This window comes from Clarias gariepinus, chromosome 14 (genome assembly GCF_024256425.1).
Source record: "Clarias gariepinus isolate MV-2021 ecotype Netherlands chromosome 14, CGAR_prim_01v2, whole genome shotgun sequence".
NCBI classification, from domain to species: Eukaryota; Metazoa; Chordata; class Actinopteri; order Siluriformes; family Clariidae; genus Clarias; species Clarias gariepinus.
The window spans coordinates 14,901,226-14,927,392 of NC_071113.1; the positions used below are offsets into that span (position 1 = coordinate 14,901,226).

At 42.0% G+C, this 26,167-nt stretch overlaps 2 protein-coding genes across 3 annotated transcripts; both read left to right on the top strand.

Moving 5' to 3' along the window:
* Positions 1–10,698: 10,698 nt before the first annotated feature.
* tmem106a (transmembrane protein 106A) lies at positions 10,699–17,336 on the top strand. The gene is made up of 8 exons (XM_053511824.1): positions 10,699–10,896; positions 11,473–11,618; positions 13,084–13,147; positions 13,462–13,615; positions 13,734–13,874; positions 13,986–14,029; positions 14,796–14,849; positions 15,061–17,336. The coding sequence occupies exons 2-8, from the start codon at positions 11,501–11,503 to the stop codon at positions 15,167–15,169; spliced, it is 684 nt and encodes a 227-aa protein (XP_053367799.1). The 5' UTR covers positions 10,699–10,896; positions 11,473–11,500; the 3' UTR covers positions 15,170–17,336.
* Positions 17,337–22,916: 5,580 nt separating this feature from the next.
* arl4d (ADP-ribosylation factor-like 4D) lies at positions 22,917–25,712 on the top strand. 2 transcript variants are annotated; one of them, XM_053512346.1, is made up of 2 exons: positions 22,917–23,066; positions 23,884–25,712. In XM_053512346.1, exon 2 carries the CDS (start codon positions 23,974–23,976, stop codon positions 24,574–24,576), a length of 603 nt encoding a protein of 200 aa, XP_053368321.1. In that variant the 5' UTR covers positions 22,917–23,066; positions 23,884–23,973; the 3' UTR covers positions 24,577–25,712. The 2 variants fall into 2 exon arrangements, with proteins under 2 accessions (XP_053368321.1, XP_053368320.1); XM_053512345.1 differs by having other exon boundaries at positions 22,926–23,066; positions 23,837–25,712.
* Positions 25,713–26,167: the final 455 nt, after the last annotated feature.

Genomic DNA, 26,167 nt, shown 5'->3' on the forward strand with positions numbered 1-26,167 from the left:
ACAGCATAACTCCTCTAAAGGACAGTATGTACTGAATATTAGATATTTGTGTTAACTTCATCATCAGTTTTGTTCATGACCATGCTGTCTGAGATAAAATGCGCATTATACAAGTACCAGTGATTACCAACAGGGTTAAATTAAAGAAAAAAAAAAGTAAATGAGTGGGGAAAAATAATACGGCTATTGATACAATGATACAATTGAGCACTTAAAGGGACATGGATAAAATTCCTCAGAAAGCCCAGGTGACCTTTTTCCAATCCACATGGCAAAAGGAAAAGAAGCAAATGTGTAAAAGCGAAATAACATGTATTTAAATAATACATGGGGGCTGGGGCTGGGGGCTCACACAGGAGGGCCCAGAAAGCAGCCGGGAAGGGCCCCATGGGAAATCAGATTAAGTTAGAAATACATAATGGCTTACAAAACATTAAGCATAATTTCCAAAATCTTGAACAATGCCCTGTGTCTTCTAGAATTGCCCCTGGGTTATAAATACAAAAAAAAAGTGGAAATATCATTTGGAAGAATGCTGTTCATCCCACCAGTGCACTTCCAGAGTTATGTAGGTGCATTGAAGCTGTTCTGGTGGCTTGTGGTTGCCATTTACTTTATATAAAATATATGGTCCAAAGTTGGAAGTTCTGGAAGATGGAAGTTAATTACCATTAAGACTGCAAGGGCATTAGTGATATCCACACTGGTGTTGGTTGAGGGTGCAGTCAATATCCAAAATAATTTTAGTGAGGGGATTTCAAAACCCTAGTTGTTCTGCTCTAACCTTGACTAATGGACCGTGCTTTGTGCACATAGACCTCTTAGTTCCAGTGAAAGAATAGTGGAATGCTACTGGATAGAAAGACATCCCTTACAATTGTGGGCTTCTAATTTTGTGGCCAAATTTAAGGAAGAACCCCATATGGATGTAATGAACAGGTCTCCAAAAACCCTTGTTCTTATTATGTATATCCTTCACTTGTTGTTTCTTTCAGCTGCTCCCGTTGAGGAATTGCCACAATAGATCATCTGATCCACACAGCAACTTGGCACAGATTTTACACTGGATGCCCTTCCTGACACAACACTCCCATTTTATCCAGGCTTAGGACCAACACTGCATGCAGTGGCTGGGGTTTGGGCATTGGCTTGGATTCGAATCCGGGCCTTATACATGGCAAAGTAAATATGATGCAGACTAGTAAACGTTACATTTTTGTTTCAAAATGTGCATGACTTTAGGGGTTATATATATTTGCATATATTTGTATAAGTTATGCTAAAGCATAACATATACAAATATATGCAAAGTGATAGGTCATGAATGCTATCTTTTAAACTGTTGTCCTATGTGAACTCTACTTTATGCAAATCTCTTTTGCACCATTTGTTTGTGTCTCTGTTTTTTCAGCTCTGTGTTAGCCATGTTTCTTTTTCACATATTATAATGATCCATAGTCATGTGACTAAGCATTATCAATTATGAGATTATGGTCCTGGGTCCTTGCAGTAAAAAAAGCCTGATAGAAGTCACATTTAATTAATGTGAGAGTATACACTGATCAGCCATTAATATTAAAACCACTTGTGTTACCAGGGTGTCTCTGTTCCCTTGCATGGCTCTGCTGGGCCTGGGGCTGTGCAGGCATCAGATTGACAGCAGATCCTTTTGGTTCTGGGGGTTACGTGGTGCAGCCTCTGTGGATTGGACGTGTTTGTTCAGGGCACCCCATAAGTGCTTGATTGGGGGAGTTTTTAATTGCAAACAAAAGTTTAGAGGCCAGTTGCCAGGCTTTGGCTCTTTGCCTGCTGGGCCCTATTCGTGGCAGACTGTGGTGCACTGGGTGTTTTTGGTGCCTTACTATAGTGGCCAGCATTTGGCTGCTGATTTGTGCTGCATTGACTTTTCTGTGTGATCAGACCAGGATGGGCTGGCCTTTGTTCCCCAGAGGCATGGGTGAGCCTTGGGTGATCCTTGATCTCATGATCCTGTCACTAGTATGTTGGTGTATAGTTGGTCATGAATGTGGTTCAGATCACCTGTCAGTGTTCATAATGTTACGGCTGATCGGTGTACAAGTGGATATGTTAATCCCAAAAATCTTGAAGTAGTAAAAAAATTGTTACGCACATGTTTTAGTAACTCAGCGCAATAAGTGGAGGGAGTGTTAGAACGTGTGTGTGTATGTCTGTGTGCCCTGTGATGGATTGGCACGCTGTCCAGGGTGCACCCCGCCTCGTGCTCTAAGCCTCCTGGGATAGGCTCCAGGTTTGAGCGGAGTAAGAGTGAGTGAGTGAGTGTTGGAGCGGAGTAAGAGTGAGTGAGTGAGTGTTGGAGCGGAGTAAGAGTGAGTGAGTGAGCGAGTGTTGGAGCGGAGTATGAGTGAGTGAGTGAGCGAGTGAGTGTTGGAGCGGAGTATGAGTGAGTGAGTGAGCGAGTGAGTGTTGGAGCGGAGTAAGAGTGAGTGAGTGAGCGAGTGAGTGTTGGAGCGGAGTAAGAGTGAGTGAGTGAGCGAGTGAGTGTTGGAGCGGAGTAAGAGTGAGTGAGTGAGTGAGTGTTGGAGCGGAGTATGAGTGAGTGAGTGAGTGTTGGAGCGGAGTAAGAGTGAGTGAGTGAGTGAGTGTTGGAGCGGAGTATGAGTAAGTGAGTGAGTGTTGGAGCGGAGTAAGAGTGAGTGAGTGAGTGTTGGAGCGGAGTAAGAGTGAGTGAGTGAGTGAGTGTTGGAGCGGAGTAAGAGTGAGTGAGTGAGCGAGTGTTGGAGCGGAGTATGAGTGAGTGAGTGAGTGAGTGAGTGTTGGAGCGGAGTAAGAGTGAGTGAGTGAGTGTTGGAGCGGAGTAAGAGTGAGTGAGTGAGTGTTGGAGCGGAGTAAGAGTGAGTGAGTGAGCGAGTGTTGGAGCGGAGTATGAGTGAGTGAGTGAGTGAGTGTTGGAGCGGAGTAAGAGTGAGTGAGTGAGCGAGTGTTGGAGCGGAGTATGAGTGAGTGAGTGAGTGAGTGAGTGTTGGAGCGGAGTAAGAGTGAGTGAGTGAGTGTTGGAGCGGAGTAAGAGTGAGTGAGTGAGCGAGTGTTGGAGCGGAGTATGAGTGAGTGAGTGAGTGAGTGTTGGAGCGGAGTAAGAGTGAGTGAGTGAGCGAGTGAGTGTTGGAGCGGAGTAAGAGTGAGTGAGCGAGTGTTGGAGCGGAGTATGAGTGAGTGAGTGAGTGTTGGAGCGGAGTATGAGTGAGTGAGTGAGCGACTGTTGGAGCGGAGTATGAGTGAGTGAGTGAGCGAGTGTTGGAGCGGAGTATGAGTGAGTAAGTGAGTGTTGGAGCGGAGTATGAGTGAGTGAGTGAGTGTTGGAGCGGAGTATGAGTGAGTGAGTGAGTGTTGGAGCGGAGTATGAGTGAGTGAGTGAGTGAGCGAGTGTTGGAGCGGAGTATGAGTGAGTGAGTGAGCGAGTGTTGGAGCGGAGTATGAGTGAGTGAGTGAGTGAGTGAGCGAGTGTTGGAGCGGAGTATGAGTGAGTGAGTGAGCGAGTGTTGGAGCGGAGTATGAGTGAGTGAGTGAGTGTTGGAGCGGAGTATGAGTGAGTGAGTGAGTGTTGGAGCGGAGTATGAGTGAGTGAGTGAGCGAGTGTTGGAGCGGAGTATGAGTGAGTGAGTGAGTGAGTGTTGGAGCGGAGTATGAGTGAGTGAGTGAGTGTTGGAGCGGAGTATGAGTGAGTGAGTGAGTGTTGGAGCGGAGTATGAGTGAGTGAGTGAGTGAGCGAGTGTTGGAGCGGAGTATGAGTGAGTGAGTGAGCGAGTGTTGGAGCGGAGTATGAGTGAGTGAGTGAGTGAGTGAGCGAGTGTTGGAGCGGAGTATGAATGAGTGAGTGAGCGAGTGTTGGAGCGGAGTATAAGTGAGTGAGTGAGTGTTGGAGCGGAGTATGAGTGAGTGAGTGAGTGTTGGAGCGGAGTATGAGTGAGTGAGTGAGTGTTGGAGCGGAGTATGAGTGAGTGAGTGAGCGAGTGTTGGAGCGGAGTATGAGTGAGTGAGTGAGTGAGTGTTGGAGCGGAGTATGAGTGAGTGAGTGAGTGTTGGAGCGGAGTATGAGTGAGTGAGTGAGTGAGCGAGTGTTGGAGCGGAGTATGAGTGAGTGAGTGAGCGAGTGTTGGAGCGGAGTATGAGTGAGTGAGTGAGTGAGTGAGCGAGTGTTGGAGCGGAGTATGAGTGAGTGAGTGAGCGAGTGTTGGAGCGGAGTAAGAGTGAGTGAGTGAGTGTTGGAGCGGAGTATGAGTGAGTGAGTGAGCGAGTGTTGGAGCGGAGTAAGAGTGAGTGAGTGAGTGAGTGTTGGAGCGGAGTAAGAGTGAGTGAGTGAGTGAGTGTTGGAGCGGAGTAAGAGTGAGTGAGTGAGTGAGTGTTGGAGCGGAGTATGAGTGAGTGAGTGAGCGAGTGTTGGAGCGGAGTATGAGTGAGTGAGTGAGTGAGTGAGTGTTGGAGCGGAGTAAGAGTGAGTGAGTGAGTGTTGGAGCGGAGTAAGAGTGAGTGAGTGAGTGAGTGTTGGAGCGGAGTAAGAGTGAGTGAGTGAGCGAGTGTTGGAGCGGAGTATGAGTGAGTGAGTGAGTGAGTGAGTGTTGGAGCGGAGTAAGAGTGAGTGAGTGAGTGTTGGAGCGGAGTAAGAGTGAGTGAGTGAGTGTTGGAGCGGAGTAAGAGTGAGTGAGTGAGCGAGTGTTGGAGCGGAGTATGAGTGAGTGAGTGAGTGAGTGTTGGAGCGGAGTAAGAGTGAGTGAGTGAGCGAGTGTTGGAGCGGAGTATGAGTGAGTGAGTGAGTGAGTGAGTGTTGGAGCGGAGTAAGAGTGAGTGAGTGAGTGTTGGAGCGGAGTAAGAGTGAGTGAGTGAGCGAGTGTTGGAGCGGAGTATGAGTGAGTGAGTGAGCGAGTGTTGGAGCGGAGTATGAGTGAGTGAGTGAGTGAGTGAGCGAGTGTTGGAGCGGAGTATGAGTGAGTGAGTGAGCGAGTGTTGGAGCGGAGTATGAGTGAGTGAGTGAGTGTTGGAGCGGAGTATGAGTGAGTGAGTGAGTGTTGGAGCGGAGTATGAGTGAGTGAGTGAGCGAGTGTTGGAGCGGAGTATGAGTGAGTGAGTGAGTGAGTGTTGGAGCGGAGTATGAGTGAGTGAGTGAGTGTTGGAGCGGAGTATGAGTGAGTGAGTGAGTGAGCGAGTGTTGGAGCGGAGTATGAGTGAGTGAGTGAGCGAGTGTTGGAGCGGAGTATGAGTGAGTGAGTGAGTGAGTGAGCGAGTGTTGGAGCGGAGTATGAATGAGTGAGTGAGCGAGTGTTGGAGCGGAGTATAAGTGAGTGAGTGAGTGTTGGAGCGGAGTATGAGTGAGTGAGTGAGTGAGTGTTGGAGCGGAGTATGAGTGAGTGAGTGAGTGTTGGAGCGTAGTATGAGTGAGTGAGTGAGTGAGAGAGTGTTGGAGCGGAGTATGAGTGAGTGAGTGAGCGAGTGTTGGAGCGGAGTATGAGTGAGTGAGTGAGTGAGTGAGCGAGTGTTGGAGCGGAGTATGAATGAGTGAGTGAGCGAGTGTTGGAGCGGAGTATAAGTGAGTGAGTGAGTGTTGGAGCGGAGTATGAGTGAGTGAGTGAGTGTTGGAGCGGAGTATGAGTGAGTGAGTGAGTGTTGGAGCGGAGTATGAGTGAGTGAGTGAGCGAGTGTTGGAGCGGAGTATGAGTGAGTGAGTGAGTGAGTGTTGGAGCGGAGTATAAGTGAGTGAGCGAGTGTTGGAGCGGAGTATGAGTGAGTGAGTGAGTGAGTGTTGGAGCGGAGTATGAGTGAGTGAGTGAGTGTTGGAGCGGAGTATGAGTGAGTGAGTGAGTGAGCGAGTGTTGGAGCGGAGTATGAGTGAGTGAGTGAGCGAGTGTTGGAGCGGAGTATGAGTGAGTGAGTGAGTGAGTGAGCGAGTGTTGGAGCGGAGTATGAATGAGTGAGTGAGCGAGTGTTGGAGCGGAGTATAAGTGAGTGAGTGAGTGTTGGAGCGGAGTATGAGTGAGTGAGTGAGTGTTGGAGCGGAGTATGAGTGAGTGAGTGAGTGTTGGAGCGGAGTATGAGTGAGTGAGTGAGCGAGTGTTGGAGCGGAGTATGAGTGAGTGAGTGAGTGAGTGTTGGAGCGGAGTATGAGTGAGTGAGTGAGTGTTGGAGCGGAGTATGAGTGAGTGAGTGAGTGAGCGAGTGTTGGAGCGGAGTATGAGTGAGTGAGTGAGCGAGTGTTGGAGCGGAGTATGAGTGAGTGAGTGAGTGAGTGAGCGAGTGTTGGAGCGGAGTATGAGTGAGTGAGTGAGCGAGTGTTGGAGCGGAGTATGAGTGAGTGAGTGAGTGTTGGAGCGGAGTATGAGTGAGTGAGTGAGCGAGTGTTGGAGCGGAGTATGAGTGAGTGAGTGAGTGAGTGTTGGAGCGGAGTATGAGTGAGTGAGTGAGTGAGTGTTGGAGCGGAGTATGAGTGAGTGAGTGAGTGAGTGTTGGAGCGGAGTATGAGTGAGTGAGTGAGCGAGTGTTGGAGCGGAGTATGAGTGAGTGAGTGAGTGAGTGAGTGTTGGAGCGGAGTAAGAGTGAGTGAGTGAGTGTTGGAGCGGAGTAAGAGTGAGTGAGTGAGTGAGTGTTGGAGCGGAGTAAGAGTGAGTGAGTGAGCGAGTGTTGGAGCGGAGTATGAGTGAGTGAGTGAGTGAGTGAGTGTTGGAGCGGAGTAAGAGTGAGTGAGTGAGTGTTGGAGCGGAGTAAGAGTGAGTGAGTGAGTGTTGGAGCGGAGTAAGAGTGAGTGAGTGAGCGAGTGTTGGAGCGGAGTATGAGTGAGTGAGTGAGTGAGTGTTGGAGCGGAGTAAGAGTGAGTGAGTGAGCGAGTGTTGGAGCGGAGTATGAGTGAGTGAGTGAGTGAGTGAGTGTTGGAGCGGAGTAAGAGTGAGTGAGTGAGTGTTGGAGCGGAGTAAGAGTGAGTGAGTGAGCGAGTGTTGGAGCGGAGTAAGAGTGAGTGAGTGAGTGAGTGTTGGAGCGGAGTAAGAGTGAGTGAGTGAGTGAGTGAGTGTTGGAGCGGAGTAAGAGTGAGTGAGTGAGCGAGTGTTGGAGCGGAGTATGAGTGAGTGAGTGAGTGTTGGAGCGGAGTATGAGTGAGTGAGTGAGCGAGTGTTGGAGCGGAGTATGAGTGAGTGAGTGAGCGAGTGTTGGAGCGGAGTATGAGTGAGTAAGTGAGTGTTGGAGCGGAGTATGAGTGAGTGAGTGAGTGTTGGAGCGGAGTATGAGTGAGTGAGTGAGTGTTGGAGCGGAGTATGAGTGAGTGAGTGAGTGAGCGAGTGTTGGAGCGGAGTATGAGTGAGTGAGTGAGCGAGTGTTGGAGCGGAGTATGAGTGAGTGAGTGAGTGAGTGAGCGAGTGTTGGAGCGGAGTATGAGTGAGTGAGTGAGCGAGTGTTGGAGCGGAGTATGAGTGAGTGAGTGAGTGTTGGAGCGGAGTATGAGTGAGTGAGTGAGTGTTGGAGCGGAGTATGAGTGAGTGAGTGAGCGAGTGTTGGAGCGGAGTATGAGTGAGTGAGTGAGTGAGTGTTGGAGCGGAGTATGAGTGAGTGAGTGAGTGTTGGAGCGGAGTATGAGTGAGTGAGTGAGTGAGTGAGTGTTGGAGCGGAGTAAGAGTGAGTGAGTGAGTGTTGGAGCGGAGTAAGAGTGAGTGAGTGAGTGAGTGTTGGAGCGGAGTAAGAGTGAGTGAGTGAGCGAGTGTTGGAGCGGAGTATGAGTGAGTGAGTGAGTGAGTGAGTGTTGGAGCGGAGTAAGAGTGAGTGAGTGAGTGTTGGAGCGGAGTAAGAGTGAGTGAGTGAGTGTTGGAGCGGAGTAAGAGTGAGTGAGTGAGCGAGTGTTGGAGCGGAGTAAGAGTGAGTGAGTGAGTGAGTGTTGGAGCGGAGTAAGAGTGAGTGAGTAGCGAGTGTTGGAGCGGAGTATGAGTGAGTGAGTGAGTGAGTGAGTGTTGGAGCGGAGTAAGAGTGAGTGAGTGAGTGTTGGAGCGGAGTAAGAGTGAGTGAGTGAGCGAGTGTTGGAGCGGAGTATGAGTGAGTGAGTGAGTGAGTGTTGGAGCGGAGTAAGAGTGAGTGAGTGAGCGAGTGAGTGTTGGAGCGGAGTAAGAGTGAGTGAGTGAGCGAGTGTTGGAGCGGAGTATGAGTGAGTGAGTGAGTGTTGGAGCGGAGTATGAGTGAGTGAGTGAGCGAGTGTTGGAGCGGAGTATGAGTGAGTGAGTGAGCGAGTGTTGGAGCGGAGTATGAGTGAGTAAGTGAGTGTTGGAGCGGAGTATGAGTGAGTGAGTGAGTGTTGGAGCGGAGTATGAGTGAGTGAGTGAGTGTTGGAGCGGAGTATGAGTGAGTGAGTGAGTGAGCGAGTGTTGGAGCGGAGTATGAGTGAGTGAGTGAGCGAGTGTTGGAGCGGAGTATGAGTGAGTGAGTGAGTGAGTGAGCGAGTGTTGGAGCGGAGTATGAGTGAGTGAGTGAGCGAGTGTTGGAGCGGAGTATGAGTGAGTGAGTGAGTGTTGGAGCGGAGTATGAGTGAGTGAGTGAGTGTTGGAGCGGAGTATGAGTGAGTGAGTGAGCGAGTGTTGGAGCGGAGTATGAGTGAGTGAGTGAGTGAGTGTTGGAGCGGAGTATGAGTGAGTGAGTGAGTGTTGGAGCGGAGTATGAGTGAGTGAGTGAGTGTTGGAGCGGAGTATGAGTGAGTGAGTGAGTGAGTGAGCGAGTGTTGGAGCGGAGTATGAGTGAGTGAGCGAGTGTTGGAGCGGAGTATGAGTGAGTGAGTGAGTGAGTGAGCGAGTGTTGGAGCGGAGTATGAATGAGTGAGTGAGCGAGTGTTGGAGCGGAGTATAAGTGAGTGAGTGAGTGTTGGAGCGGAGTATGAGTGAGTGAGTGAGTGTTGGAGCGGAGTATGAGTGAGTGAGTGAGTGTTGGAGCGGAGTATGAGTGAGTGAGTGAGCGAGTGTTGGAGCGGAGTATGAGTGAGTGAGTGAGTGAGTGTTGGAGCGGAGTATGAGTGAGTGAGTGAGTGTTGGAGCGGAGTATGAGTGAGTGAGTGAGTGAGCGAGTGTTGGAGCGGAGTATGAGTGAGTGAGTGAGCGAGTGTTGGAGCGGAGTATGAGTGAGTGAGTGAGTGAGCGAGTGTTGGAGCGGAGTATGAGTGAGTGAGTGAGTGAGTGTTGGAGCGGAGTATGAGTGAGTGAGTGAGTGTTGGAGCGGAGTATGAGTGAGTGAGTGAGCGAGTGTTGGAGCGGAGTATGAGTGAGTGAGTGAGTGAGTGTTGGAGCGGAGTATGAGTGAGTGAGTGAGTGAGTGTTGGAGCGGAGTATGAGTGAGTGAGTGAGTGAGTGTTGGAGCGGAGTATGAGTGAGTGAGTGAGCGAGTGTTGGAGCGGAGTATGAGTGAGTGAGTGAGTGAGTGAGCGAGTGTTGGAGCGGAGTATGAGTGAGTGAGTGAGCGAGTGTTGGAGCGGAGTATGAGTGAGTGAGTGAGCGAGTGTTGGAGCGGAGTATGAGTGAGTGAGTGAGTGTTGGAGCGGAGTATGAGTGAGTGAGTGAGTGTTGGAGCGGAGTATGAGTGAGTGAGTGAGCGAGTGTTGGAGCGGAGTATGAGTGAGTGAGTGAGTGAGTGTTGGAGCGGAGTATGAGTGAGTGAGTGAGTGTTGGAGCGGAGTATGAGTGAGTGAGTGAGTGTTGGAGCGGAGTATGAGTGAGTGAGTGAGTGAGCGAGTGTTGGAGCGGAGTATGAGTGAGTGAGTGAGCGAGTGTTGGAGCGGAGTATGAGTGAGTGAGTGAGTGAGTGAGCGAGTGTTGGAGCGGAGTATGAGTGAGTGAGTGAGTGTTGGAGCGGAGTATGAGTGAGTGAGTGAGAGAGTGTTGGAGCGGAGTATGAGTGAGTGAGTGAGCGAGTGTTGGAGCGGAGTATGAGTGAGTGAGTGAGCGAGTGTTGGAGCGGAGTATGAGTGAGTGAGTGAGTGTTGGAGCGGAGTATGAGTGAGTGAGTGAGCGAGTGTTGGAGCGGAGTAAGAGTGAGTGAGTGAGTGAGCGAGTGTTGGAGCGGAGTATGAGTGAGTGAGTGAGTGAGTGTTGGAGCGGAGTATGAGTGAGTGAGTGAGTGAGTGAGCGAGTGTTGGAGCTGAGTATGAGTGAGTGAGTGAGTGAGTGTTGGAGCGGAGTATGAGTGAGTGAGTGAGTGAGTGTTGGAGCGGAGTATGAGTGAGTGAGTGAGCGAGTGTTGGAGCGGAGTATGAGTGAGTGAGTGAGCGAGTGTTGGAGCGGAGTATGAGTGAGTGAGTGAGTGTTGGAGCGGAGTATGAGTGAGTGAGTGAGCGAGTGTTGGAGCGGAGTATGAGTGAGTGAGTCAGCGAGTGTTGGAGCGGAGTATGAGTGAGTGAGTGAGTGAGTGAGTGTTGGAGCGGAGTATGAGTGAGTGAGTGAGTGTTGGAGCGGAGTATGAGTGAGTGAGTGAGCGAGTGTTGGAGCGGAGTATGAGTGAGTGAGTGAGTGTTGGAGCGGAGTATGAGTGAGTGAGTGAGCGAGTGTTGGAGCGGAGTATGAGTGAGTGAGTCAGCGAGTGTTGGAGCGGAGTATGAGTGAGTGAGTGAGTGAGTGTTGGAGCGGAGTAAGAGTGAGTGAGTGAGTGTTGGAGCGGAGTTTTGGCGAATCATTCCGGAAATGAATTGCGTAAAAAACCTAGTCATACCGAGAGCAGCCACGGCGCGGCGATCAGCACCAAACTCAACACAAATAGGAAGAGACTGCGCATTCTGTCTCCGTCTGCCTGCACGGAAAGCAAGATCATTTATTTTCATTACTTATAAACCGGACAAAAAAATATGGGATTAACCAAAATACACGGCCTATTGTAAGATAGCCTGCTGTGTGTGTGAGACCCAGACATGTCGCGGTGAGTGTAACAGCTTGTAAGCGTTTGCCACATGATAATCATTTCTAATGCTGACTAACGTGACTTTGCGGCAGATTATATGTTAAAAACAACGTAAAAACTTATAATTTATTCAAAGTGAACATTAATTACACCAATCCGCTACAGTTTCGTTAAGTAAAAGAAGTAAAAAAAAGAGACAAAATGTTGTTATTTGGGAAGTGAAACCTGGGGGCGGGGGTTTCATTCCTCAAACAATTACACAAGCACTTTTTGGTCACTGTTAGTATAAACTGTAGAGATTCTAGATGTCTAGCTTTAAACAAAGTGACTGTGGCCTGATGAGTTTAGAAATATATATATTGTATTTAAAAATGAAAACAAACAAAAAGTTTTTCAAATTTCTAGATGAACGCAGATGCCTGTCAAATATTCCAGTTAACAGTCTAGTGGTTCAATATGTTTTCACTGTTTAACCCATGAAAAATAAAATGGCATGCAGAAATAAGCCTCAGGAAGTATAAACTTGTTAACTTTCTAATGAATCCTTGTAACAACTCAAGCAAATCTTTCTAAATTGCATCCATTTTACATCAGCTCCTCATGAGTAAGTAAAGCAACCATCATGACCCACAATAAAGACAAACAGAAACCCTCCAGGTGGCTGGACTACGGCAGCATCACAGGAGGACACGACTGGGAAACATGTCCTACCTGCCAAGGCTTAGGACGAATACCTAGAGGTAGGCTTTGATATTACGGGTCACGAACTGTGTGTTTAGTTGTGCTTATGCAAAAATCAAACAAACAAATAAAAAAACTTACAGTAATAACAGGTAGGAATCCATGCACTCCATTTCCAGTTTTATGAATACTGTTACTTTACGTTTAATCTATTTAATCTGTCTAAAATCAATGAAATCATTTCTAACAGAAAAGTTTTGTGATCTTATGAGACCAAAAACAACACTTTGTCTAAGCATACCATCAGCATATATAGTGAAATCTGAACACAGAGAAAACTCAAACATATAAAGCATTAATGATGCTCTTCAAGTACTCATCCGGGGACACTAATTGATGGCATGAATAATTCTGATACCCTGGTAATTTGTCCTAAACCTTATTCCGGAATCTGGGGATGATTCTCTCTACCTAGAAAATGGTTCTGGCCAAGACTAGTGTTGGCAACTGTTTCTCTGGGGACTTGACAGTTCGATAGTTCAGGACTGGAACTTTTTACAAGTCTACCTGGGTCTTCAATAACTACCTGGACTCCATATTAACATCAATTAACATCAGCTATTATAGCTGAACTGCCTCCCACCCTACACACTGTATAAATGCAGATCATTTACTGCTTTCTGTTTCACCCAAATGAGGATGGGTTCCCTGTTGAGTCTGGTTCCTCTCAAGGTTTCTTCCTATTACCATCTCAGGGAGTTTTTCCTTGCCACTTTCGCCCTCGGCTTGCTCACCAGGGACAAACTGACCATTTTATTTCATACAAATTCACATTTCATACAAACTTAAATAATTCTTTTGACTGTGTAAAGCTGCTTTGCGGCAATGAAAATTGCTAAAAGCGCTATACAAATAAAATTGAATTAAATTAAATTGAATTCTCTCTGCATCTGGATGTAGATACTTTTTTCAATAAACAATGGCCCTAAACATTTAGATTAACACAAATAGTTGCAGACAAACGAAAAATATTTTGCATTAGACGTGTCCACATTCATAACCTAGCGATACATCAAAATCTAAAAAGCTCTTTTGCAGAGCTAAGTCCTCATGCTAAACCTAAGAATATAAACATGCTTAAAATATTTCTTTCTGAGAACTGGAAGAGTTTTTATTCTGTTGCGGAATAAGGCTCTACGGGAGCCTCATAAACTCTATGGGTGCTAATAATTTAATGTCTATCATTTGTAGAGGAAAAACACAGAATGAGAAAGCGTCTGTAAAACGTCAATACAAACAATATGGCATTTAAGCTCTAAATAGTGCATCTTGAACATGTTTTTTTCCCCAATTTAATTTATGCTCATTTGCATAATGTTTGTCTGGAGCGGACTGTAGTATGTAGTATTTAAACACATTTGTCAAGTACTTTGTCAGGAGATCTAGAGGTCAGTTTTTTAAACTTAGATTCCATTTAGTTTTTCTTTTTAGAAAGCTTTTTGATTGTTCACAATCTGTGTTCAGGTGAGGAGGATAAGCTGGTAGCAGTTATTCCATGCACTGACCAAAGGCTGAAGCCCAGTCGTACGTGAGTATTACATGGTGATTGGTTATTCCTGCTTTAAATCTTTTTATTTAATTTGCACAGCTACAGAATAATGTCAAACACATCTAATCTGTAGCAAATCAAATTTTAATTTTATTTGGGACTGTATCACTCGTCTACTATTATTTCATCACACCGTGTATGCAGTTTTAGTAATAATATTAACTTTTTTTATAGTATTTACTAAAATGGTACCTTAAGTATAAGCATTACCTTATGGAATAAATGTGATATCAGCAATGTGCTTCTTGTGTTTGGGCAAAAGAAAATAATAATAATGCATACTATTCCTGCAGGAAGCTGTATGTGTGTATCTCGGTTGCATTGTGTCTTCTGATCTGTTTCCTGGTCCTGTTCTTCCTCTTCCCTCGGAGCTTGGTTGTGTCTCCTGTAAATCTTCAGTCGTCCTTCGTCTATTTCACTTCCAAAAGTGTTCAAATGATAATCACGGTATGGTGTTTTAGGTTATTTAAGTCCTCAAAATGTAATTTTTTTATTAGGCAGCTGTTGCATAACATTACTGCAATTACACAGCAAAAACTTTAACAGGAAATAATTACTCTTGCAGAACAAACTAAACATCAGCAATCAAAACTTTGTCAGCACTGAGACTCATGATCTGGATCTACAAGTCCTGATTATTGACGTTGTAGTTGGTAGGACCAAGATCTCAAATGTGACCACTGTTCCCCCACGCTCACAGAGAACAGTGGGTTTTCCAAACTTAAAATATTTAGTTGAAAATAGTTTAAAAGTTCAGGAAATATGGACTGAAATTTTTATACAAATTTTTCTTCTGCATTCTTTTTCTCTTTTACAGTTTACTGTTGTGACTAATGTCACCATTGATGAGCCAGGTCTGGTGTAAGTATTAGTTATTTATAATTAAGTAATCATAAAAAGTATTTATAATAATATCAACAAAATATAATTAAAATTATTTGTCGAATATTAAAAGCATAGGAGCGACACAGTGGCTTAGTTGTCAGCACTGTCACATTGCACCTTTAGGGTCCAGGTTCAGTTCAGGTCTGTGTGCATGGAATTTCAATGTTCTTCCTGTGCTTGTTGGGTTTCCTCCATGTAATCCAGTTTCCTCTCACAGTCCAAAGACCTGTAGATTTGGCTGATTGACATTCCCAAATTGACCAGTGTGTGTGTGCGCAATCATCCTCTGCGATGGATTGGCACACTGTCCAGGGTGTACCCCACCTCTTGCCCTAAGTCTCCTGGAATAGGCTCCAGTCTCCCCCTGCCCCGTGTCCCTGGTAGAGTTGTATTGTCAATGAGTGAGACCATAAGCAAAAATGACAACCTGTTGGCTATTTTGCATGAACACACATACACACAGACACACACACAGACGGATGTGGTTACAGGAAATGGTAGTGCTGAAGTGTTTTGCTGTTTCAGCAAAGGACAGATTGGTGTTTGCAACAAATATTCAACGTATTACCACCAGTGGGAAGCAAGGCTAATACACACATCTTGGACAAATCTAAAATCTCAGTTCTAGAATATAAACTATACCTAAGTCCAGTATTTATTTCTTTGTTTTCTTGTTCATTCTACAATATTATGCCCGTGAAATAAGATCTGATTTCTTTGTTATTAAAAAAAAAATCTACAGTTATTACTGTCAGACAGGTGTCTTCCGGCCCCACACCTTGTATGTACATTTGCAGTAAGTATCAGGTTTTTTTTATTCATATTTAATTACTACATAGCCTTTGAATCGGATGGATGATTAACACATACCTTTAAGAATTTATACAGCTTTGTACTTTATAAATTACTGTGTGTATAGAAATAAAGCAGTAAAATTGTATAAAACAATAAATGTGGTAGCGTGGGACCTGTCGCATGCTTGCAATAAATGCTCCTATTCTCCACAGAATGACTGTAAAAGCCTACTACCTGTCACATGAAGAGCAGCTGTCATTAGATACTTTTCAGTACATAGATTGTGGAAGAAACACTACGATTCCTCATCCTTTTCCATAACTTGCCTGACATCCTGGATTTGAAAAATACGCAATTGCCAAAGCTGATCTTAAAGGAAAACAGTTACTTGCTATTAAAACTCGCTATTAATTGGTGTTTAGTTTGTTAAAGTATAAAATACATGTGTATTTTTCTAAATGTTTTATGACAAGAGTAGTATATTTTACTGCAGATGGCTTGATTTAACATTAATTCAATGGTCGATTGCAGGATTTGCACATTGAGATTATTTGAAATTAAAAATGTATGTTGACTTTGATTTGCACTTGGAAATAAAGTAATAAAATTTTGTAAATAGTTCTTACATAGTGCAGAACAGACAAAATAATGGCAAATGCATTGAAATTAATAAGACGTATTTATCTTTATTATTTTGATCAATATTAGTCATAAACTCAAAGTGGTCAGTGGTTTGTGGTCTTTTCTTTTCTGCATGTTACTGCAAATGCATGGGGCCCTGGAACAGCAGTGAGATTGGTCCTCCACATCACCACTGTTGGGAATACTGTGTGGACTAAACAAACAAAACATCCAGCATTTATAAGAATATTGGCATACTTTTGAGAGTTATGAGAAACCTTCTGAAGATGTAAATAATTAAATGCATTACTTAATTAAATTACAGTTTATAAACTCCAACAATTAATAATGTTTTATATAGCACATAATAGACCAATTACTAATAAACTTACTCTAATTCTGTCATCACAATCTTCCTAAAAAAACAGCATAAAACAAGTGATTATAAATCTCACCGTGTATCTGTTTTCAATCTTGGTGTTATATTGCTCTCTTACTGGATGACAATTGCAGATGATCCTTCTATCAGCCACTAGGGGTTCCAAAAAATAAATAAAGGGGGTTAATGCAAACTGTGTTAAAACTTTCATAATAGCATAATATTTTAAATGCAAACAAGTATTCATGCTCTCAGTTCCCTGAGCAGGTAATACTGCTTTTAACTACAGCAAGGTCCACTTAGCAAAGGACTAACACGGCTTATTGTCCTTAGCACAAATTGTGATCTGTTTATCTGTCTGCATTATGTTTGAAAATTATTCACTAGTTCTAAGCATAACTAAAAAATAACATTACAGAAGAATATGCGCATGCCTGTATAGAAACCACAATATCACAAAATTGACCAGTTTTCAGATGTTATATCAGATGTTTATTATATATAAAAACCTATGCTGGGTTTTGCATGAAAATAGCAAGGGGATAAGTGTGACAATGTTTCCAGAAGAGACGAAATTCTCCAGCATGCTCAGTATAACCTACCAACTGTTTTACTAACAGTACTACAGTACAGTACAAAATAAATGGCATAAACAAAAATATCTTTAAAAAAACTTCTATAAAGAGCACTAAAGAGTAATAAACAGTCAACATTTGGTGTGAAAACAATAAACAGAAAAACAATCAACCTTTGATTGGTCAGCACTATATTTACCTTTGGTGGAAAACAATGAACGATTTTCCAATCATATTAGGCTACTATCATAACGTTGACGAACTGTGATCTGTCAACTCTGTGCCAGGGGAAGCCAGAAATCTTTTGGCTTCCAACCAATCAAATCATAAGAACATATCAACATTGCTATTGTGTTCTGATATTGCAGTTAGCATGTTGGAAGGTACAGTTATGGAGGATGGTGGTTCGAAATGTATTTGTTATTATAAATAAAACAACATTTTAACCTAGCACTAGAAAAGCCAAATGGCAGGCTGCCAAAACTAGAACTGCAGATGAAGTGGGAAAAGGGGGATTTTCATTGATGTCAACTGTAAGCACTAAACTTCAGCTGCTGCTTGTATGTTTGTGTTGTTATGATGATTATAGACTGGGTTTAGGTTAGTAGAGTTGCGGTTGTATAGAAAATTGACACCATGTTAAGAGTGAACATTTGGCCTCACTTTGAATGATGAGGATGCTGTTCCAGGGCCCTGTGTATTTGCAGTAACATGCAGAAAGGAAACATATTTGTGTATATCGGATTCATACAATCGATTTAAACAATTGAGTTTGTAACCTATAACCTGCTGATTATTTTTAATATGAATGCAAATTTAACATTCTGACTACAAACAACAGCTCGAAATATCACTTACAGTATTGCAAGTGTTTTACTCATCTATATAAATAAAGGAAAGGTTTTGTCCGTGCTTTAGTCAGAACTCGTTCTTTCAATATCTGAAAGCCAGTCTCAGAAAAAATTCTGTATGTATGTCTGTCTAGTCAGATTACGTCACAGCATCAGCATCTAGCGGGTTTAATTTTTAATTTTTTATTTTACTCATATAGTGCTTTTGCCTCGAGGAGGGCGTGGCAATATGTGTCACTCAACAGAGCCAATCAACGCAATAGTTTTCCTGTGTATACGCAGAGTATGCAACCTTAATGCATCTACAAGCTGGCAAAATCTTCAATACACAAACAAAACAGCACGAGTATTCATGGATTACAAATGTACACTATGAAAATTGAACATTGCATTATAATTGAAATCAAAATATTGAGTAAAATTAATGTTATGAGCAGTTTTGTGCTATATTATGAACTGCATGTTTTAACAGCGTACAGTACTGCACATGCGTTGAACTGTTGTCACGTCTGAAATTGACTGCTAGACAGAATTTAATAAAACTTTTGCAGTAGAGTAAAATTTAGGAGGAGGAAGGGGGCTACTATGTAGTATGACTCTAACACACCAGTTTACCAAATAAATAGAGACTCTTACTCACACAAGTGTGCGTGTACACACACACACACACACACCAGCGTTCTGACAGAGCCAAAATGAGGAGACATGGAGGAAACAGGCTACTGTGTAGTACTTTTACACACACACATACCAGTTTCCCTAATAGAGACTCACACAAGCATATGCGCACATACACACCCACCAGCTTTCTGATAGAGGTAGAGGTAGAGAGAGTTTTTTTTACACACATACACTTGCTTATAGACATACTCTCACTTACACAAGCATGTGCGTGCACACACACACACATTTACAAACATAAAACATAATATAATATGCCACACACGTGGTGTGCATGGATGTTGACTATACGAGTGACGCACATGCACTGAGACCGAGTATGGGAGACGATTACCCACAGTACAGCTCATATTTCAAGACCTCGCTCTTTTACCGGGTCAGAATTGATTTTACATTTTTGCTCACCCTGCAAAACACTTGCAGACCAAGGTAATCTATCAAGGTAAATCTCAAGGTGCCATAAATTTTATAAAAATGTTGAGTAAATGCGATGTTATAAACAGTTATGTGCCAGACTTAATACTTTCTTTAAAATAGGCTACTAATAAACTACTTGATCAATGTAAACAAACACCTGCACCAATACATATTAATTGGGAAAGCTAAACTTAATATTTTTACTGGGATTAGTTAATTTTTTCACAGCTGAAATAACACTGCTGAAGTAGTGAAGTAATGTTGCTAATTTTCCACTGTATTAGATTACAAAAACTATGGCAGACATTGTAAGTGCTAAACCGGGTAATGAATAACTACCAAAGCTCAACTGGTTCATAATAACAGAGTCATGAAATACTGAAAAATCATACTGTATGCTGTATTTACATACCCTGAGGTTCTGTACTCACTGCTGACCCTGAGAGTATTAGACTTGTCTCCCTTGGGCCCTCCTCTGTAGTACTTTGGTTCTGTCTGTCTTCCTAAGGCATCAGCAAAGGAAAGAACTCATGGCTGGACTTAAATGCAAACATGTGACATCAGTTATTGGATCAGGGAACCAATATAAAACCACAGAAGGTATAAAGCTCTCTTAAACAGTTTTGTGTTTGTTATCAAGGATGTTCTATAAATAAACATGTTTTAATGTGATTATACAGTTATAAATAACCCTACACTAAAAGTTTTTTAAAACTATTTATGTAAATGTAATACTCAACATTATTCTTTAAATTCATCTTACTGCGAGACACTGTTTGGCTTTGATGGCGATCCTGCGGTCCACCACATTTTGCCGGCGGCGAGCCTCCCAGTGCATTGCTGACATCTTACACCAGCTGATGAAAGACCTGAGAAGGAGATTTATGTGACCAGTCAGCAGAACGTAACACGAGATACCCCTTCCTGATTAATGTAATTCAAGCTTAAACACTGAGAAGTGTCCACTGATAGGACCTAAAAATTCCCCAAAACAAATAGCAAGACAGATTTTTTTCTGCTTATTTGTTATACTCAAGGGAAATGTTTTAATTAATCTAAAGGAATCCAATATCAGGGTCAAAAATCTTTCTATACTGCCAACTTCAGTGAAATAAAGATTGATATACCAAATTTAGAAAAAAATAGATAGAACATTGTTATCCTTGTATAAAGAAATAGACAGAACATGGGATAAAAAGACATCTTTAAAAGGGCATTTATAGAAGCATGAAACTTACCATCAGCCCCTTGCAGAGACTACGGACAGTTCAGCCTACACTGACCTCAAAGCTGCAGTGACGTCTAATGGCTTGTGTGTTCCCTAGCAACTTTTCTACAAAACAGAGGAACGAGTGACACAGCAACTGCAATGTCACAAAATCTAATGAATATATCATGAAGAAACGTTGTAACAATGTTAGTCCACAGAGATTCTCATTGAACAGTTTTTATAAAAGAACTGAACTATCCAGCTTATGTAGGAACATCAAACTAACTCATGATGGCGCCACAGTAGTTTAACTATTATACATTTATCAAAGTAGAAGAATACTTTTTATGGGGTTGTGGAATGAACCTTCTAATTAATAACAACTTTTTATATGAAACATTTTTAATTATATATAATTGAAAATGTGTTTTTTTTAATGGGACTCAACTGGAAGGCAGCACAGGATAACACAATCATTAAACAAACCATGACAATAAGGAAATAATTAAATTGTCCCCACCAAATGACTGCATGCCCCTAGTCTTTTGCCCCTTTAGCATTGATAGTGCTATTAGCATTGATAAAGTTGTAAAGATGCCCATTCTTCTTGGCAAAAAGCCACTAGGCGCTATAAATTCTTGAGTTGTCTTGCATAAACTGCATGTTTTAAATCTTCCCAAAGACCATTTTTGTCTCAGTGACACTGATGTCAGGTAACTGTGATGGCCACTCCAGAACTTATAATATAAATAATTTATATAAATAAATAATAATAATTTAAATATATAATTTTTTTAAGCCACTGAAGCATCATCGTAAGCCTGAGCTTTGGATCACTTTACTTTTGGAAAGTTAAAGATAAATGCATATTGGCCACAAGTATTTTTTGATAAAATGCTGCATTCATTTTGCAATCAATAATTTGACTAAATATTGTGTGCACTACAGCTCACCCAAGAACATTAGAAATCCACCTTCATGCTTGATGGTAGGGATGGTGTGCTTATTATAATACATCTTGTTGACTTCTCTTCAAAACATTTGTATTACTTAGCAATAAGCATTCATTTAGCATGGCTGGGTATGTGTCTAAAATATCCATACATAATCTAGGAACCTCTCTAAAGGCTAAAAAAGATTTTATATTTACACAGTTTAGATCAATTCTCAGGCAAAAGTGTTAAGTCAAATTATCAGAACATAAATATATATTATCATATCACCATGCAGTAATTATTATATAGATAATTTTCAGCAAAATATATTATTATTCAGCAAATATATATTTATTTATATATATATATATATATATATATATTTCAGGACTGTGTATTTCAACAATAATGTTGTTAAAATCCAAATAACTTTACAGATCTTCATTGTAAAGGGTTTAAACAATGCTTTCCATGCATGTTCAATTAACCATAATCAATTAACATGTCAATTAACATGCACCTGTGGAATGGTCGTTAGCACCTTAACAACTTACAGAAAGTAGGCATTTAAGGTCAAAGTTCTAAAAACGCAGGACACTAAAGAGACTTGTCTACCGACTGTGAAAAACACCCAAAGAAAGATGCCCAGGGTCCCTGCTCATCTGCGTGAACGTGCATTAGGCATGCTGCAGGGAGGCATGAGGACTGCTGATGTGGCTAGGGCAATAAATTGCCATGTCTGCACTGTGAGACGCCTAAGACAGCGCTACAGGGAGACAGGAAGGACAGCTGATCCTCCTCGCAGTGGAAGACCACGTGTAACAACACCTGCACAGGATTGGTACATCCGAATATCACACTTGCGTGACAGGTACAGGATGGCCACAGAAACTGCCTGAGTCACACCAGGAACACACAATCCCTCCATCAGTGCTCAGACTGTCCGCAATAGGCAGTCCATGAGGAGGAGATGCCCTGCAGTACTTCAAGCAGCTGGTGGCCACACCAGATACTGACTGGTACTTTTGATTTTAAGCCTCCCTTCATTCAGGGACACATTGTGAAACATTTTTAGTTTGTCTTATAGTGTTGACTCTTTTAGTGTTCATACAAATATTTACACATTAAGTTTACTGAAAGTAAAAACAGTTGAAAGTCAGAGGACGTTTCTTTTTTTGCGCAGTGTATATATATATATACACACACACTACCAAAAGTTTTAGATCACTTTCTACCTCCATGATGATTCCTGATTTTTATTTCTTTGTACATTGTAAAGGAATGCTGAAGGCGTTCAAAACATGCATTAATCTCCTTTGAACAGTTGATATTAAGATGTGTCTGCTACTTATGCTCTGTAAAGACTTCATAACGCCTCTAATCTGAGGTGCTGTTAATTAGTCATTTTTTAGGCTGATAACTCTAAATAAACTTCTCGTCTGCGGCAGAGGTAGGTTTTGGTCTCGCCCTCCTGGGATGGCCTTCATGAGAGCCAGTTTCATTATGGTGCTTGACGGATTTTGCAAATGCACTATTACAGAAAGGCTGACCTCTATGTCTTAAAATAACAACTAACTGTTGTTTTTGTTGTTGTTATTTAATTAACTAATTCCATATGTGTTATTTTATAGTTTTGAAATCCCCAATATTATTGTAGAATGTAGAAAATAAATCATTAAACAAAAACAAGGAAATTTGCAAGTGATTTAAAACTTTGAACGGTAGTGTATATATAAACTGAGGCTAAGGTAGCCTGCTATTACTTAAAAAATAGATACCCAAATAAATGGATGTGGCATCAAGAATGGAAAAATGATAACAACAGAAAGTTATCATATGCAAACAAACAAACAAACAAGTTAATAAATGACCAGATGAGTAGGAGAAAAAGAACATAAGTTAACAACAGTTGTTATCCAGAAAGTTCTATGTATTGTTTTTGAATTAACAATGAAGGAATATATTTTAAACAACTATTAACGTTCACATCTATCGAAATAATCCAAACCTCGTGTGAATATATGCGGTATAACCAAATACTGTATATAAATGTGTATCAAACTTTTTGTTGTTTTTTACAAATTTATTTTAAAGTGAATGTAACATGCAAGGAATATGTAAGGAAGTAAATGTACTGTCCTCTGCTTTCATTTTACAATAGAAACCTCAACAACTAACCTAAAGGTTAGGTTAACCTAAGCTAAAGGCAAAAAATCGTGTAATTCCATGACATTCTGTAAGAACGTACAGGCTGCATTAGGGGGCGCACATGGAGTGCTTTCAAACGTTATCATTTAACCACTAGAGGTCGCGCCTTTGAACACGGGAAAGTAGGCCGGTGACGTCACGTGCAGGTTGTCGTTCCAGAGCTCGCGCGCTCCTTCCTCCGTTTGTTTTCGCCTGCCGGTCAGACGAGTAGCGAGCACTGCCGCGTTCAACTGTGCGGAGAAATGACGGCTGTTTGGAAACGAAGAGTCGACTGGGTGTCAGCACTTCGCTAGATTAAGATGCCGATTAGATCATGCTTCATGAGATACCAACTGGATTAGGTAAGGAGTTTTGAACTGCTTTGATTTGCAAATCGTCCCTGACAAGCAGCGTAGGGATGACTGTGCTGGGAATTCTGCACTGCGGTGTTTTTGGAGGTGCTAAAAAATAAAACACGAATTGCCAATTAAAAGTTAATGTTTCGACATAAATCTTTGTATGTAAACGAATACTTTTTTTGTGACATGTTAAAAGAATAAAAACTTGTAGACTTTTTGTTAGTCAGTCTTTGAGGATGATGAAATCTCGCCTGCTCTACACTCTCAGAAAAAGCTTTCTGCAAGGGTTCTTTAAATTAGTTTAGTTTTGTCGGGTGTTACACAGAACTCCTAGCTGTTCCCCTACAGGGACAACCAATGGACTCCTTCGACTTTCCAGAAATTTCAGTGTCAAGAGTGTATACCAGGTTTTTGTTGAAACGGACAATTCCAAGATTTCCCAGTGCTGACAAGACCTGCATTTAAAAACTTGTAACACATCCTATTCTGTGGGGTGTGTGGATTAAACGTAAACTTTAAACACGTAGACAGCGGTGGGTTAGGAATATAGATCTATAAAACATCTATATTACCTGTGCAACGTTAAGAGGATTAGGTTCTGTAGGCCAAGTTTAGCCTGATAATTGCACTTTAAACCCCCCAACCCCCCAATCCAAGTATCTTATTCCCTTAAACAATGTGGATTAAATGTGTAACCAGCCTTTTAAGAAGACTGTTACAAGCATATATGGGCCTCTCTGATTATAACCAGCTGTTGTGTTTGCTTTGATTAGGTTCAACACTGTGCTTGTGGATTCATTGCCCTTCTGTCTGCTTCCAGGACCTTTGAAGTAGGTGCAAATGCCACACACTTAAAGCTTAATAGTCAAGTCTGCTTCGTCTCACAGGATAGTGAGAAAATCTGATTGCAATGGGAAACCAGCTGACGGAGATGGCTCCCAACACATCGTTTTTGCCTACTTTTCACTCCCTCCATGTAGTGGTCATTGGTTTGGATTCAGCAGGCAAAACTTCTCTGCTTTACCGACTCAAATTGAAGGAGTTTGTCAAAACTATTCCGACCAAGGGTTTCAACATGGAGAAGATCAAAATGCCAGTGGGAAATGGACGAGCCATTACTTTCCAGGTGTGGGACGTGGGGGGTCAGGACAAACTTCGGCCACTGTGGAAGTCATACACACGGCGCACTGATGGCATGGTTTTCGTTGTAGACTCTGCTGAAGCAGAGCGTATGGAGGAGGCCAAGGTGGAGCTTCATAAAATCACACGCACGTCAGAAAACCAGGGTGTGCCTGTGCTTGTGTTGGCCAACAAACAGGATCTTCCGGTTGCCCTGCCTGTTAGTGAGGTGGAGAAGATTTTGGCTGTGCATGAACTGAGCACTAATACCTTTCACCATGTGCAAGGCTGCAGTGCTGTGGATGGCCAAGGCCTTCAGCAGGGACTAGAGAAACTGTATGAGATGATCCTAAAAAGAAAAAAGGTGGTAAGGCACAGTAAGAAAAAGAGATAAGGAGCTTAAGGAGCCCCACCCACCCACCACCTGAAGGCACAGCTATCTTACTTGCAAACCTCCACAGAGTTTTCTGCGCCATCGCAGGATTTTTCTGGAAACTAAGAAATCCTTTCGGATGGCCTTGGAGTCAAAATGGTTTTGACCTTTATCTATCACACAGTATTGGGCTGCTTTTCATATTAGTTTATGTGCACCTGTGGTTTATATTTAAAGACTGCGACAGTTTGGAAAAGGCTAAAATCAACAGAATTTAGGCCCATGCCTTTTGTTCATGTGCATTTCCTCAAGTAAGGAAAGAGACTGAATTTAAGACTATGACTTGGCAAAACTTTGGTTTGCTGTTAGAGCCTATTTACAAAACTATGTTATTTCAGTAAAAATGCCATATTAATAATTGTATTTAGCTAGTTGGAAAAATTAATATTTGACACACAAATCTATTCACAACTCTAATGAAGTTTAGTAAATATTGTTTTTGCATTCTGTAAATAGTTTTTTTTGTAATGTTAATGAATGAATAAATTATGGATGGCTTTGACACAAGACATGCATAGATGACATATTTATCTTTGTGAGACTATAATTGCTTATTAAGACATTAAGAAATTATTGTATGAAACATTTTAGGATAAATAGTTTGTTTGTTGCATTTAGAATTATATACTAGCTTCTGGCTCAAAGGTAACTCTGAATTACTTTACTTTTACTTCTCTTTATATGCAGATTTCTTTTAGTCAATAGACCTTTTGTGTGCACATATATCATTTTTGAACAGTGCCTTCAGTGAGGAACTTCATCCAGATTAAAACATCTAACAGATTATTCCTAAATGCACTTGAGTCCCTAAGCAGAATAACGATATAGAAATAGCAGTTGTCCCAAATTTATTTTCATATACAATGCTGGTACTAATGTCACTGCTGGCCTGTAAGTGTGTTTTAAAAATGCCCTAAAGGATCCGTAAAGGATATTTAGAGTGACCTTAAGACTAAAAGCAATATTTTTTAAACGCTTACTGTATAAATGACAATAAAACAAATGCACTAGTTAAAGATTGTAAATGAAGTCAGCATTGTCTTAAAATGTTTAAAATATTTGTTTTATATCTATTTATGCAGAGACCTAAATAAAAGTGAAAGCATGGAAAAACAGCAGCTTGATATTTTTTAAATAGGTGAGATATTACTGTCTTGGATTGGCCATCACTGTTTGAGCAAATGGTGTGAGGCCCAACCCCCACCAGAGCATGGACAGACACTAAATCCATTTATTTTACTTCCAAGTGAAGCAGCTGCGTCAGGCCTGATTGGATTAATTAGTAATCTGGTTTTGGGCTAGACCAAACCGCAGGGGGAAAATAAACCAAGATTGATTTATTGAAGCCAGGCTTTAGTATATTTGCCGTGGCGATGTTAAGGGATATCTTGGACCATTAGGCAGATTGTTTTTTTAATTCATTTCTTATGTAAAACTAATTAAAAAAGGATTGTTTTATTGCTCTTTCTAATCAAATATTGCTGAATCATATATACACATTGCCTTCTGTAGAGTTTTAATTGCCGAGATATTTAATATAGAGACAATTTTA

Excerpts from the sequence above, each read along its gene's own strand:
- arl4d (XM_053512346.1), top strand. The coding sequence starts at position 23,974 with ATGGGAAACCAGCTGACGGAGATGGCTCCCAACACATCGTTTTTGCCT.
- tmem106a (XM_053511824.1), top strand. The coding sequence starts at position 11,501 with ATGACCCACAATAAAGACAAACAGAAACCCTCCAGGTGGCTGGACTAC. Across the intron at positions 13,148-13,461 it reads AGGCTGAAGCCCAGTCGTAC|GAAGCTGTATGTGTGTATCT; the intron begins GTGAGTATTACA and ends CTATTCCTGCAG. Across the intron at positions 14,030-14,795 it reads ATTGATGAGCCAGGTCTGGT|TTATTACTGTCAGACAGGTG; the intron begins GTAAGTATTAGT and ends AAAAATCTACAG.